At 41.4% G+C, this 15,563-nt stretch overlaps 1 protein-coding gene across 2 annotated transcripts in view; it reads right to left on the bottom strand.

Moving 5' to 3' along the window:
- Positions 1-567: 567 nt before the first annotated feature.
- The window catches only part of LOC138741371 (transcription factor HIVEP3-like), a 63,058-nt gene continuing 48,062 nt past the window's right edge, over positions 568-15,563 (bottom strand). The window contains exons 5-7 of one of the 2 annotated variants that reach the window (XM_069895332.1): positions 8,800-9,908; positions 5,269-5,373; positions 568-4,809 (exon numbers count right to left, since the gene is read on the bottom strand). In XM_069895332.1, coding sequence (XP_069751433.1) covers positions 3,856-4,809; positions 5,269-5,373; positions 8,800-9,908 — 2,168 coding nt within the window. In that variant the 3' untranslated portion in view covers positions 568-3,855. The remainder of the gene's footprint in view (positions 4,810-5,268; positions 5,374-8,799; positions 9,909-15,563) is intronic. The other variant, XM_069895333.1, reaches the window with a different exon arrangement.

The following is a 15,563-nucleotide window of genomic DNA, read 5'->3' as shown; positions in this document are numbered from 1 at the left end:
CAGTAACAGGCCGTTCTGGCCCATGAGCCCGTGCCACCCAAATACCCCAATTAACCTATAATTCCTGCACGTTTTGGAGTGTGGGAGGGAACCAGAACACCCGGAGGAAACCCACACGGACACTGGCAGAACATACAACAAACTCCTTACAGACAGTGCCGGATTCAAACTCCGGCCACTGGCGCTGTAACAACGTTGCGCTAACCATGCCACCCACATTTGCAGATCTGATTTGGCAGGTCCAAATAAAGTTAGTAAAACAGTCTAGGCTGCATCAGAGACATTGGCTTTAGTTTTCTATCCAGGGTCTGAGTACCCACGACACCATGTGATATCCATACAGGCAGTCTCATTCCCATTGGGCCTCACAAAGTCCAATTTCGAAGTAACAGTCAGATACGTTCAGCAAGGAACAGAAAGGTAACGATTCACACGTCATTATTTGGTGTTCCCGTAAATCATCACGAAGTTTAAAGATAATGCTTCCAAGTAGTCTGATATAAGGCAATGGTATTTAGACTTGCAACACCCAGGGAGCAGGCAATGAGACAACCCTGGAAACACATCGAGTTTGTAAAATTTATTCCAACATGCTTTTTAAAAAAAAAAGATGCCCGACTCCTTTTCCAGTTTTGAAATGTGATAAAGACAAATATAATACCTGTGAAAAATATTTCCATTCCCAGTACAGATGTGTAGATATACAATAAGGATCACAGACATCAAATACTGACTTCTAGATTTCTGGATTTTTTTTTCTTAATTTTTTTTCTCCTTTTTTAAAATTTATTTCCATTTATTTTACAACCAGCTCTGTGCTTTTATTACCTGCATTTATCTATGGATATACCCCATACAAGTGTTGCAAGGTGCAGTATTAGAAATCGGTGTTTCAAAATAATTCCAGGCAATCTTACCAATTACATAGTAGAACTATACATATTTACAGTTTTCTTTTTTGGAATGTATTGCCATATTTTTAACAAAATGTATAGAAACTTTATCTTTTAAACAGATTTTTTTTAAAGATTACACACAAACCTCTGAAAAGGAAAACAATCAATATTCTTGAAAAATATCAAATTTACCAAGACAGATTTCACGTTAACAGTCCACGAATTAAAGTGGGATTAACTGCCAAACTGCTGATATCATGCAAGTGTACATTTTAAGATCTCGCTTCTTACTTTCCTTACAAACTCTTCAAGATTGCCAAGTGCTTTGGCAACAAATGGTATTTTTTGCTTTTAAAGAGACAGCATCCCTTTTCATTGTGCCTCATGCATTTGAGAAATGAGTGAAAATAGTACTCATTTTAAAAACTACTTTCTCTTAATTCTGTAAAAAGTAATTGAGTGATTCATTTGAAAAGTCAGTCAATGAAGCCTCGTAATCGGTAATGCTGAAATTTGGATTGGAGCAGGAGTGGGATGGCACAGATACTCTGAAATTCTGAAGCAAGGAACCTGTCCCTTTAAATTCATCACATGCACAGTGGAACGAGGTTTACCAGGAGACAACAGAGTGTTTCCCCAAGGATGAACGTTTGGAGAGATAGCCGTTTATCTTTGCAAAAATGAAAAACATTTTAAAGTGAAAAAGGCTACGGGTACAGTAGAGATCCTAAAATCTGGATTGCTCGGGGATTAGGTCGGTTCGAGTTTTCCACATTCTCAGGCTGTACTTTTAAAATTCAAATTTAAGGAGAAATAAAGAAGAGATAAACAGGTAAATTTTGATAGTTCATTCCTCAGCAAAGACATTGATTAAAATGATTATTATTCATTGATTAAAATGAGCAGTTTTAAATAAAAATAAAGTCAACACTTGACAAAAGTGTAAACAATTTTTTTTCCACTACAAAAAGAGCTTGAAATGATGTTTTTTAAAAAAAGAACATTGGTAAAGAAAAATACACAATGCAAATTAATTTCTTTGTGATAAGATTGCCTGTATTAAGTGTGGTCGCTTGTGGCCGCCGCGCATCCGTGGCACGAACACATGCACGCGCACAGAAGCCTGATAATTTTAAAAAGTTTGTGTTTTTGAAAAGTTCAGATTCTCGGACACTCCAGATTTTTGGACTTTTACCGTACATGGGCAAAAAAGCCTGTAGGTCCTTAAATTTGATGATACCATTGCTATGTCAATGGCATTTATGAATGGGCAGTACATACCTACCAATGGGTACAACACCCACATCTCCCAAACCTAAGTAAACCTTGAACCACTGCAAGTTGATGGGGAACTTCAAGATTTACATTAGCTAACTAAATTTAAAATAATACTGTGCTTAAGCATTTAAGTGCAGCCAAAATGATGGAATGTCATTAGAGCGAATATAAAACTTAAGAACTCTTTCACATTAACTATATTCCATCGGAAAGTGTCTGAAATGCTTCGAAGTGCATTACACGTACATTATACTTTTTTTTACATTACATTCAATAGAATGGATCAAAATATGGCATACTGTGGGCAAAAGGAATTTCTTTTGACGCAACATACTAATAAAGACATTGCTGATAGGGCAGTCTGCCGACAACAGACCTCAACTATTCTCAATTTCCCCATCTTTTACTGCCTGAAAACCACCACAACCACTTCCACCCCATCCCAAAAAGGCCACAACACATGTTAAAAACTGGAAGTAATAAATTCTCCAAAAGGATCTTTGGACTTGGGAGCTGTGCATCCTATGACTTCTTCTTAAAAGTTTCCGTATTTCAAAGTTATTAAACAGTGCTCGACAAGAGAGAAAAAAAATGTCCATCTGGTTCACCCTCTACCATCGTGGTATTCGCATAAAACCTTTACAATGAACTTTCTGAATGATTGTGGAAAAGGACCTCCCATGATTTTGTTGGCAACAGAATTAGACACGATGCGATGGAACCCTGCCTCATGCAGCAGAGAGCTTTGGGAGCCAGAGGTCCAAAATTTCCCGTCCCTCCCAAATACCATGTAGCAGATTATATGTGGTTGACGCCACAGAGAATTGTATTTTTAGATCAGAACACCAATAGTTGATTTGTTGGCTCTGTGTTTGATTCAAAAAGGCTTTTTCCAATAAAAAAAATATCTTTGTAGCCTGTATTCAATGTTGCTGATCCCAGCTCATCTTTTGGTGCATCATAGACGTTTATTATCAACTGAACATTTGAAATTGCACTCTGTCCAGACTTATGGAAGGGGTTATATGTGAAAGAATCCTTGCAGGATAGCCTAAGTGCTTTGAGTCAATCATTGCAAAAAGGGTATAAACACAATCACAGTCAAAAATAAAGCAATTTTTTTTTGCATTCATTTCTGTTTAAGAAGCAATAAAAAGCGCACAAAAGGACCACCATGATGCTGGGAAAATGAATCAATTTATAAACAATTAAATACAGAATACAATAAATATGCCTCATTTGATCTATATAAAAATAAGTCTTCAGTGCATTATCACACTAATGTTATTTTTTTTTCCCTTTTTCACATCATTTTAGCCATGGACATTTCAATTGAAAAACAACAACTACTACGAATCGATCACATTGCTCTTAAAAATATTCACAGCCTCAATACGTTTTTCTTTTACCCCAAACCCTCCCCCCACCACCCAAATCCTCCCCTTTTATACACTTGGGGACACAAAATAGGGAGAAAGGCACGAGTAACTGTGTACGTTTAAATAATACTGGACTCTGACAATTTTGAACAGGAATCTTCTGATAATTTTGGTCATGTTGACATACAGTATAGGTGAATGTTTCATTTGAGCAACGTTTGTGAGTATGCTGAAGGAAAACTAGTGTTGACGAATGCCATCCCATTTTCTTCACTGGTGAACCTGCATGGCGGTGGTTGCTATCAGCTTCCTGTCTCGTTGTCCTTTTGTGTATCAAGGTGCTTGAAGCCTTCGCCCTTAGACTCAGGGCTGCTCCCCATTTGCAATCTAACTGGTGGACACTGTCCACCTGAACTAGTCCTGCCAGCTCTAGTTTGGAAAGAGTCAGAGGGACTCAAAGACTCTGATGAGCTGCTACCACTGCTTCCTTGTACAGGGTGCATGGTGGCTAAAGTGCGGGCTGACTCATAGTAAGTGTCCAAACATCCAAACTGCTTCTTGCTCAAATCCTGGGAGGTTCCTTCACTGCTTGTTGAAGGCTTTGGAGAGTGCTCATGGCTGGTGCTGGGGTCCAGTCTGACTGAGCCAGCTTCTTTTCCTGAGCGGCTCAGAGCAGCAATAGTGCTGGGTTCAGAATAAATTGGTACCCTGTATTCCTCCTGCTTGCACGCTGCGGCTTCTTCTAACTCAGCAGTCTCTGTCCTTGGTGAAGTGACACTCTGTTTACCACTTCGGGTCAGAGAAGGTGCCGTTATGAGTGGGGCCATGGGAGCTGAAGGTAGCTGCGATGGCAAAGGTTCAGAAGTTGCTACTTCAGCCGATTTGGACTTCAGCATAACTTCTTCTAAATGAACTGTGGCATCCGACCTGCTTGCACTAAATGGACTGGGTGCGGTGAGGCTTACAGGAAAGCCCGAGTGTACAGAGACTTGTGAAGGCACCATACCTAAATGACAGCCTGGCCTTGCCTGAACCATCTGAATCCCACCGATTGGGATCATGGGATAGGGTGTCCTGACCAGCTGTTGCGAATGCAGGGGAAGATGACTGAAAACATAATCTTGTGCATTCCCAGTTAGCCCACTGTAACTTTGCCCTTCCAGTGCTGCTTGAGTATTCCTTGAAAAGCAAAAATGCAATGCTTGGGATGGCATAGTCGGTTCTTCATACAAGCTGCGGTATCCCATTCGAGACATCTGTACAAAAAGGGAAGGAAGAGAAGTTTATACATCTTTCCATTTTGACACTGGGGCTTTTGTCGTCTGATGGTTACTTTAACGACCTTCGAACGCTGACCTAGATTCTACATTTATTGCCTCCCACCATCCACCCCGCTCTCTGCTGGTCTCAGGATTAAATTAGGTTTTACTTTCTGTACCTTCTAGCATTAAGAGCTCATCAGTTCCAACCTCAGTAGCAAAGCCCAGGTATTGATCCCTTCATGTGGAGAGGTAAAGGCAGGGAGCAAAGAGTGAGAGGTCAGGATAAGCCACACTCACAAAAGAACTGATAGGCTGTGATTCCTAGCATCATCGGCTACTGGAGATGTCAAAATAGTGAACATTTCTGACATTTTTAAATCATTACACATTAAGCAATTTATTTATATTTTTAAAAAAAGCTAAAGGAGAAGAATTTGATAGAGCAGGTCTAACCTCGTACAGGTTGTTCAAATGGATTTCTTGGGGGAGGTGCTGGTGAATCACCTCCACTTTGTCTCTACTGCTGCATTCCTTGGATACAACATCATTGGTGGACAGCTGTTGGGACAGACGGGAATTCCACAAAGTGTGTTTGGAAGCCCTGAACTTGCTGACACTTGTTCAGGGCAACACTGGCAATGCATGCAGAACATTGGCACTTCTCCAGAAAACCCATTCACTGCTTTCATTACTGATCTCTGCCCACTGTCAATTCTGGCCTCTTGCACATTCTCAATTTTAATTGCTCCCACCACTGCCAGGCATGCAATCTGCTGCCTTGACCTTAAAGCTCTGAAACTCCCCACTGAAATCTCCCTGCCCCCCCCCCCCCCCCCCACCATTCTTTTAAAATGATGCTGAGAGACTTCCCTCATAGACTGGGACATTTCACACTTTTACAAAGATCTCCAGAACTAGTTTGTTATTAATCCTTTGTTTAATACTATTGCAAAAACCTGGCCAGGTTTTACTCATAAATTTTCCACCTAAATGCATCATCTTTTTGTTATTGAGTGAGTTTGTAAAGGTTTCATTGTTAGGTTGCTGCATTCAGCATATCGTTTATATAACCTTGGGGAAAATGCAATAGTTTATTACATTAACTAGATTCAATGTCCTTGGAGCTTGTTTTCACCTGCAACATCCTGTCCGGTATCTTTCCACCTCCCTTTCCATTCCTTTAAATCTCCTGCTTAAACCTCACCCCTTTTCTCAAGCTTTTTGGCCACCACTCAGTATTTCTCTGGATTGCTGTCCACTTCTTCCTTGTAGTTGTATGGTATTTCTTGAATTGTTTCATACGTTAAGAGGGCTATATAAATTCATACCCAATAGGCAATCCATGCAACATAAATCATACAGGTTCAGTTCCCCTTATAGCCAATATCAGATAGAAGGATCAGAAACAGAAAACTATCATTATCAACCCAGAATATCAACTCAACTCCCTCTCCTCCATCGAAATGATCCACCGGGATCGTTGTCTGAAGAGGGCTTGTAAAATCATTGAGCACCCCTTCAATCCCGCACTCAGCATCTTTCAGCTGCTCTGATATAGGATTATCAGAGCCAGAACCACCAGGCTGAGAAACAGCTCGAGTCTGCCGAAAGACTGAATGAAGTGCTCATACAAACCCTCCGAGATTCTTCTATTTATTAAACAATGTTTATTTATATATACTTTTGTATATGTATAGATGCACTGCATATGTATCATTTGTCTATGCGTGTGTTATGTCTGGATGCGTTTTTGCATGTTTTTTAGATTCAGATTTATTGTCAGAGTACATATATGACATCACATACAACCCTGAGATTCCTTTTTCCTGCAGGCGCGGAAGAATTACCACTAATTAGTAGTGGATAAAATAAACTGCACAAAGCAGAAACATGCAAACAAACAAAGAATGGTAAACAGATAACAGATGTAAACAGATACAGATGTAAACAAACTGACTGTGCAAAACAGAGAGAACAAAAAGAAAATCAATAAAGTGTACAAGTATTGCACGAGTCCTTAAATGAGTCTCTGATTGAGTTTGTCATTGAGGAGTCTGATGGTGTAGGGTAGCAGCTGTTCCTGAACCTGGTGCTGCGAGTCTTGTGGCATCTATACCTCATTCCTGTAGGTGTACTCAATAGTGGGGAGGGTTTTGCTTGTGATGTCCTGGGCTGTGTCCTTTACCTTTTGAAGGACATTATGCTCAGGGTATTGGTTTTCCCATACCAGGCTGTGATGCAGCTGGTCAGCACATTTTCCACCACACCTCTGAAGAACTTTGCCTGGGTTCCTGATGTCATACCAAACCTCCGCAAACTCCTGAGGAAGTAGAGCTGCTGACATGCTTTCTTCACTATGCCATTACTGTGTTGGGTCCAGGAAAGATCCTGCGAGATAGTGTCTCTCAAGAACTTAACATTTTCTCATCCTCTCCACCTCTGATCCCCTAATGATCACTGGATTGTACACCTCTGGCTTTCTTTTTCTGAAGTCAACAATCAGCTCCTTACTTTTGGTGATATCGAGTGCAAGGTTGTTGTTGGTGCACCATTCAGCCAAGTTTTCAATCTCCATCCTATATACTGACTCATCCCCTTCCTTTATAGAACCCATTACTGTATTGCACCGAGGACCAGAGAATGCAGTTCATCGGGTTGTACTTGTACAATTGGATGATAATAAACTTGTACTTGAAAAGGGACTCAGAAAAACAACCACAACCTGAGAGTGGCGTTAACTTGAAAATTTCCAATCACATGGAGAAGCAGAGGTGAACAGAACTTGTGCATTTTAGGGAAAGCTGGCCTCTTTTCTCAGCCTCAATGATGTATCACCACTGCCCTGTTTTGCAGCTCACTCCATTCCATCGACAACTGGTCGATGAATAACCCGCATTGTATTAAGACCTTAACGACAAGCCACGTCATTCAATACAGAAACACGCACCAGAATGAATGAGGAGGGAAATGCAGAAAAGGGAAAATAGCACAAGAAAGGGAAGGGAACAGGAAAGCAGGAGGCAAAAAGCACAAACAAAATTTGGGCAAGGGAGCAGAGAAATCTGCATGTTTCCCATGGAATGGGAGACGGGAGCAAGAGGACACAACTTCAGGATAAAAGGGCATCAATTTAAAACAGAAATGTGGGAACATTTCTTTAGTCAGGGGGTCATGAGTCTGTGGAAGCTAAGGTCGTTGGGTGTATTTAAGGTAGAAATTGACAGGTATTTGAATAGTTGGGGTATTAAGTTGGGGAGTGTGGATGAGTGGAAGTATGATTAAAATAACTCGATAGGCTAATGGGCCGACTTCTGAGCCTATGATCTTGCGTACTTTCCTCTTTGAACCTTACACAAAATAACCTGTCAAATGTTCATAAAAATCAAATTTTGGTTTCAATGTTAAAAAGTGGAAAACAGTTAAGAAGTTCATCCACTGAATGGGCAACCATCGAATACATCATAATTAATCTGTCTTAGGTCAGGCACTTAGCAATGTAATTTGGAATGGAAGGGCAGAGCATGTTATTGTAGAGGTTGTGTTCCTGGGCGTAATAGTCTAAAAAATGTGGATTGGATGCATTTATGACAAGTTTGGAAATTGAAATATGGAAAGTAAACAAAGGTCAGTAAACGTGACCACTGATCTGACAGACCGTCATAACTACTCAGTCATTTGCTAATAGCCTGCAGGGAAGGCAACCCATCTGTAACTCCAGTCCTGTCGGCTGTCAACTGCCCAGTAAACAAGCACATTAATGCCACTCATTCGTACCAAACTGCTCCAATAAAATGGCTCAAGAGGAAGGCTCACTGCCATGAGTTCAATGGAATGCAGATGCCTACTTACAGTAGGTGCCTTGGTTGTTCAGAAGAGAAAATAATAATTCTGGCCAAACCAGAAATGCTTAGCTTTACCAATGGTTCATCCTCAATAGGAAAATAAAACAAGACACTACTTTGAAGGCATCTTTATCTTACTTACCATTTTAACTTCAGAGTGCTCCTGTTCTTTGCTGGACTTCCGTTGAGGTAGACCCAATGAAGGTGAGCCAATGTGCTGTGCAAGAAGAGAGGAGCCTTGGCTACTCTGCCAAATGGGTGTGAGGCATCTACTTGGTGATTCGTCCTTCACTGGGGATATGTGTCTGAGAGGTGACTCTTTTCTCACTGGCGACAACTGTCTGCTGGGAGAGATGTCCCTTGCTGGAGACAGGTACCTTGCAGGTAATGTTTTTATATTTGATGACAAAGTTCTTCCAGGTGATGCTTCCCTTTCTGGTGACAAATGAGGCCTGGGTGAAACTCTCCCAGGTGACACTTCTATCTTTGGCGACAGGCATCTCTTAGGTGACACCTCTCTTCCTGGGGACAAATGTCTCCTTGGTGATATGCCTCTGCCTGGTGATAGGCATCTCCTAGGTGATAATTCCCTTCCTGGAGAGAAATGTCTGAGAGGTGACATATCTTTTCTTGAAGAGGAGTGTTCTTTCAAAGTTGCCTCTCTCTCTGGTGATACATGTCTTCCCGATGGGATATCTCCTCCCAGACCCAAAAGTGATGCCTCTCTCTTTGGAGGCCATGACTTTCCAGGTGATGTATCTATCGATGGTGAAACTGTTGCACTTAGGATGTTCTGTCTTTTCATCACTGGATCTCCTTGCCCTGACAAAAAGTGCTCTGTGGATGGCAATAAGGGCAGAGGAAGGCGTCCTCCCTGCTGGGTCTGGGACTCAGTGCGGCATGCAGGAGCCATGGGTGACTCTGAGGATCTCATTAATTGTGTGGATCGAAGCTGAGATGTTGACATTGGGTAACTCATCAATGAATACTGACTGGTTAAACTAGATCCCTGTTTTGAGGGGATTTCTAATGTAGAGAATGTGGCCTCCCCTCTGGAAGATCCAGCTATTTGAGAACTGATGCTTGTGGTCTCTGAAGGCTTCACAAATGGTTCCTCCTCTTCCTCCTCTTCATCATCATCTTCATTATCGTCGTCGTCATCTGATTCCTCAACATCTGAAAACTGATGCTCTTCTGCAGGGTCTGTGCCCTCACTTTCTTCTGCTCTTTTCACTGGATCTTCACTGGTTCCTGAAGTGGAAGAGTTTAGAAATCATTACCATCTTAAATTAAGAACATTTCTTACTTTGGCTTGTATTAAGAGATTCACAGACGTACACTTTTCTGCAAAAATCAGCAATGGCCGGTAACATTGATGGACGCCAGGAACCCTTCATTTCTGAAGTGTCAGATACAGACAACTCTACATTCAAGAGGCTGTAGGCCTAGACGACTCAGCTCTGCCAATACTTGCCTAATAACCTCTGGCACTGGATCAATAATAGCAGAAAAATTCTATTCCTACCCCTTCCCTCTCTGCTGGAATCAAGAATACGGGCCAAGACCACAGAAAGTTTAATCAAATCAAAAGAATTTGAGTAATCTTTCACCAAATTTTACCAAATCCCTCCTGCCTCTAACATGATTTCTTTTTTTTTCCCCTGTGGTGGCGTTGCAAAATATGGTCTGTGATTCACTGTGGAAGTTCTGTGTAAAAATTAGCAATGGACATACACGATAGTGCTTCCAACCAGAAATACAATCTGCCTTTCCGTTCCAATCTCCACCAGGGAACAGGACTTCATAAGCAAGTTTTGCAAGTTAAGTGGTCAAAATAAAAGTCCAACTGAAAGTTGCAACTTGAGGATTTATTACATACATACATGCTATTTATCTAGAGACATATGAGAGGCGGCAGATGCTGGAATTGGGAGCAAAAGGACACTGTTGGAGGAACTCAGTAGGTTGAGTGGCAGCAGAATGCAGCGCAAGGCCTGTGGAACCTTTGTGTGAAAATTGGCAGCAGACTCTCTAACATACTGATGCTGTTTAGCAGATTATTTCTTTTTGCTCTTTTACTGCTAGGGCAGAATACCTTTCCCTTTCCGACCTATATATACAGTCAAGTGTTACTTCAGTAAAGAAAAACAATTGGATCGAATTCTGAGTGAATTAAAAAAAAGCCAGGGTTATATTAAATGCAATTTCAATCAATCAATATTAGGCAAGATATTGATGTAAAACAGATCTACTCAGAAAGAGCCAGGTACATTTCAAGCTCAGTCAGTAACTTCAATAGCAATGGACACTTTGCCCTGTCAGGACCATGAATAAATAAATGTTCTTTCAAACTCATTTTTCTGCTGTCATGTCAGAGCCAAACAGGAAGTTCACAGTATCTCTCTAATCATAGACATCTATTTTTAAATTCTCATGGTCTTCACGGATCTTTAGGCTGATGAAGATGACCCCAACTTTTTCCACAAGATGTCTCACTCCATTAAGGATGAAATTGCATGCCTGATTGACATGCTAGTACCCATATCGTACAGACAGAAGGAAAACACACAAGTCTGTAGGCGCCGTGATTGAAGCAGAAACAAAATGTTGGAGAAACAGCAGGTCAAACAGTGTACTTTAAATAGCAAAGGTACATAACTAATATTTCAGGGTTGAACCCCTCATCAAAATATGACAAAATGTCTGAGCACTTTATATAGGAAGGATAAAGATCTATCACCAATGATTCGGGCGCCAGCCCACATTTTGCTAATACCTCGATGAGGGGCTCAAGCCCAAAACATTGGTTATGTATCTTTACCTTTCCTTTACAAAGTACACTGTTCGACCTGCTGAGTTTCTCCAGCATTGTTTCTTTCTATTCCATACTGTCTGTGTTTAGAACTGTCTCACCAGCCATTCTCAACTGGGGCCCTGGGGCCACAGCACATTTAAGTAAGAGTCTTGTTTTCTTTTCACCACATATGTAGTTGGTAGGAAAGAAGCAAGGAAGAAACTTGACTCCTTCATAGGGAAGGGGCCCATAAACCTTGAGCAGAGTCCTAAAGTGGGGGGGGGGGGGTACAGCCAAATGAAGGTTGAGAATGGCTGCTCATCACAATACACTACACTAACTTACCATGTTTATTTTTGATCTACACCTCCAATACCCATGCCCTCAGATATCCAGAAGGGCAATGACTGCAGATTTGTGGGAAAGCCACCAACCACGGGTTACACACCCTCCTGATTTAGAAACTTATCACTATTCCTTCACTGCTGTGGGGACTAAATCTCCAATAATGAACAAATTGGGTTTCCATTGAGAACAGGTGGCAGACAGGGTGACTCACCAAAAGGGATTAAAATAACGAAAAGCTTTGGACAGTGCAGCCAGAAATAATGCCACTTACTTGGACAAAGCATAACTAGAGACCAAAACACATCTAACAGGGAACTGAGAAGGACTTCTTTACCCAAAGAGTGGTATGAACTTAAAACTCATTACCTACAGGAATTGTTGAGATGAGTAGCAGGATTCTATTAAAGGGGAGGCTGAACACCTTCTAAGGCAGAAGGAAATAGAGGGTCATGATAATAGATTTGTACGCGAAACATAAGCACACAAGAATTAGCCGGAGTAGACACCTGTTTTACTACTGATCAGAGCCAGTTTCCTCCATGTCGCCTTGAATCTTGCAATATTCAGAAATCTATTGATCTCGGTTGTGAATGAACCCAATGACTAAGCCTCCAATGGCCTCCAGGGTAGAAAATTCAATGCTTCACAATTATTTGCTCAAAGAAATGTCTAATTTCAACGCCAAATGGCTTACCCCTGACCCCTCATTCCAGACTATATTCAGCCAGGGAAACCACCTCCCTGTACCCAATCCATTGCATCCTGCGAAAGTTATAACAAGGTCACCTCTCATTCTTCTCACCTCCTGTGAGCATTGTTGATAGCTGTATTTAGTGGCTAATCCACTTGCTCACATCTTCAGGTCATCACAAACAATTTTTACTGAGGTGATATGTAATTACACCACTAGGTCACCAGGGGTCATCCCAGTGACCTTGTATATAAAGCAGTCCAGAGCTACAGTCGAGCCTTCCAGGTTCATCTTGCAGAGAGACACCAGCAGTAACCACACCAGCAGTGGAAGTATAAGACAGCTTTAATAAACTAATATGTACACTAAGAGGTCTTGTCTCTCTGCAAGACAAACCTGGAAGGCTAGACTGTAGCTCTGGACTGCTTTATATACAAGGTCACCAGGATGACCCCTGGTGACCTAGTGGTGTAATTACATATCACCACATTTACAGCCCAAGAAACACTTATTTTGAAGTTTCATTATAGCAACATCAAAAGGAGGAATGAACAGGTGATCTATTTTGGTGAGGTTAGGTCAGGGTTTTGCTTTGAGGCACCTCCTCTCCCTGTTCCTCTAATCAGTAGTGCTAAGAGTTGCTAATATTCACCTTATAGGGAAGATGGATGCTCAGTTGAACATGCTCACCGGTTGTACCATGTCTCACTGAGCTGCACCCAAGTGACATTTAGGATTTTGTGTGCATGACTCTGGAGTGTGCCAAACTGCTTTAGTTCCATTTTCCTGCATTAAGCACATTATCCCTCCAACCCCCATCCCATCCAAGTGTTTTTTTTTAAAAGGAAGCTAATGTACCTGCCTCCACTACTTTGAACAGCAGGTCATTCTATATGCCCACCACATCCTTTCTACATGGCACTCCCCTCATCTTATACTCACGCCCTCTCGTCTTAGACTTCTATTCAAGGAAGCATAGCACCACTCTTTACCTTGTGTGTGGCCTCATGATTTTATAAACCTGAACCTCTTTACCTCACACACGAAGAAAAATAGGCCATGTTTTAGCAGTTTCTCGATAATTCAACTTTCATAATCCTTGCAACAACTTTGTAAACCTTTCCAACTTTATAATATCCTTCCTACAGCATGGCAACCAAAACTCCACATTTTACTCCAAGTGTGGCCTATCAACTTCTCCTGTCCTCAGTGATGAGTTAACAGTGTCTGTCAAAACCCCAATCATTGCCCTGGTGCCTTCCCACAATTTTCTGGGATGTACCGAGAGATTTATTCTCTATGAACTAAGACTGCTAACATCTCTTCACAACTGATGCAGATAAGTCCTCGGCTATCTTTAGTCATCCCCCTCACCTCCACTCCTGCTTATCCTGCTCTACAGTAAATATATGCACAAAATAGTCATTTAAGATCTTCACCTATCACTTCTGGTTCTAGACTTAGATGCCCTTCCTGATTGTTAAGGGGACCTACCTATTCTTGCCCTTGTGACCCTTTTGATTTTAATATACATAAAATCTTTTTGGCTCTCCCTTACACTGTATCCCAAAGCCTTCTCTAAATCTCTTTTTGCCCTTTTTTCCCTCTTCACAATGCTCCTACATTCTTTATACTCCTCAAGAGATTTCCTCGAACCTATCTGCCTGCATCTGATTTACAGCTCCTTTCTTCTCTACCGGAATCAGAACTTATTGTCATGAACAAGTCATGATATTTGGTGTTTGCAGCAGTGTCAGGGAGCAAACCTTCCAGATTATAAATCACCTTATAGCATTACTAGAAATAAAATAAAATAAAAATAATAGGACACGAAAAGTAAGGCAGGGTCTTTGGTTCAATGATTATTCAGGAATCTGATGGCAGTGAGCTATTAGGCTTCTGTACCTTTTTCCCCCAATGGCAGCAGAATGAAGAGGTTGTGGCCTGGGTGGTGGGGGTCTTTGAGGATAGAAGCTGCTTTTTTTTTAAAGACATTGCCTCATGTAGATGGAGTGATGTCTGGTGCCTGTGATGTCGCAGGCTGAGTTAACAACTCTCTGGATTTGGCTACCAGGCAGTGAATGTATCCAGCCAGAATGCCCTCCACCTGTAGATGTTTTCGAGTTGTCGGTGACAGACCGAATCTCCTCAGACACCTCACAAAGTATAGCTGCTGGCGAGCCTTCTTTGTTAACCAGGGTTCCTTTCCCCTACTAGGAACATATTTGTCCTGGATGTCTTTAACACACACTTAAGTGCTTCACGTTTGGCAGTTCCAGTGTTTCTCTAACATTTGTGCCCAGTCAACTGTTGCTAACTCCTGCCTAATCATGTTGAAATTGGCCTTGACCCACTTATGGATTCTAACTTATTATCCTTTTCCTGAACTATCTTAAAGTGGGATTTGAAACTCTTACCAAATTCTGAGCAATTGCTCTACTGACTCGGCAAATTTAAAAAAAAGTTATGTGCCTTTAAGTGAGTTAGAAATTGGATTACAAATCCCACTCGAGTACTTCCTAAATGATGTCACTTCTGAACTTCATTTCAGAACACATCTGATAACAGAAGGGGCTTGGTCTGCAGGGATAACACTGAATTCTTTATAAGAACATTATGTTCTTTACTTGAACTAGGCTCTTCATAGGAAACAATTTATCTATGAAAACAAATATACTGGTATATATTTTTGACTGTTTAGCCCCAGCGCAACGCTATTACAGCTCCAGCGACCTGGGTTTGAATCTGGCACTGTCTGCAAGGAGTTGTTCTATGTTCTCCCCATGACCAGTGCTGGTTTTCTCTGGGTTCCTCCCACCCTTCAAAACATACAGGGATTGTAGGTTAATTGGTGTATTTGGGGGGCACAGACCCGTGGCTAGAAGGGCCTATTACCGAGCTGTACATCTAAATTTAAGAATGGACATGACTGGTGTCAATTGTACCTAGAAATCTAACTGTTGGTATCTGGAATTGATTTCTTCCATTTGCTGTTGTTCTCTGGAGAAAATAACCTGCTATTTTTAGTATTCACAGAGGCAATGAATAATGGTGAGTGTGACGATCCCAGATT

The sequence above is a fragment of the Narcine bancroftii genome, chromosome 8, assembly GCF_036971445.1.
Source record: "Narcine bancroftii isolate sNarBan1 chromosome 8, sNarBan1.hap1, whole genome shotgun sequence".
Lineage (NCBI taxonomy): Eukaryota > Metazoa > Chordata > Chondrichthyes > Torpediniformes > Narcinidae > Narcine > Narcine bancroftii.
This window is presented reverse-complemented; position numbering and strand designations above follow the sequence as displayed.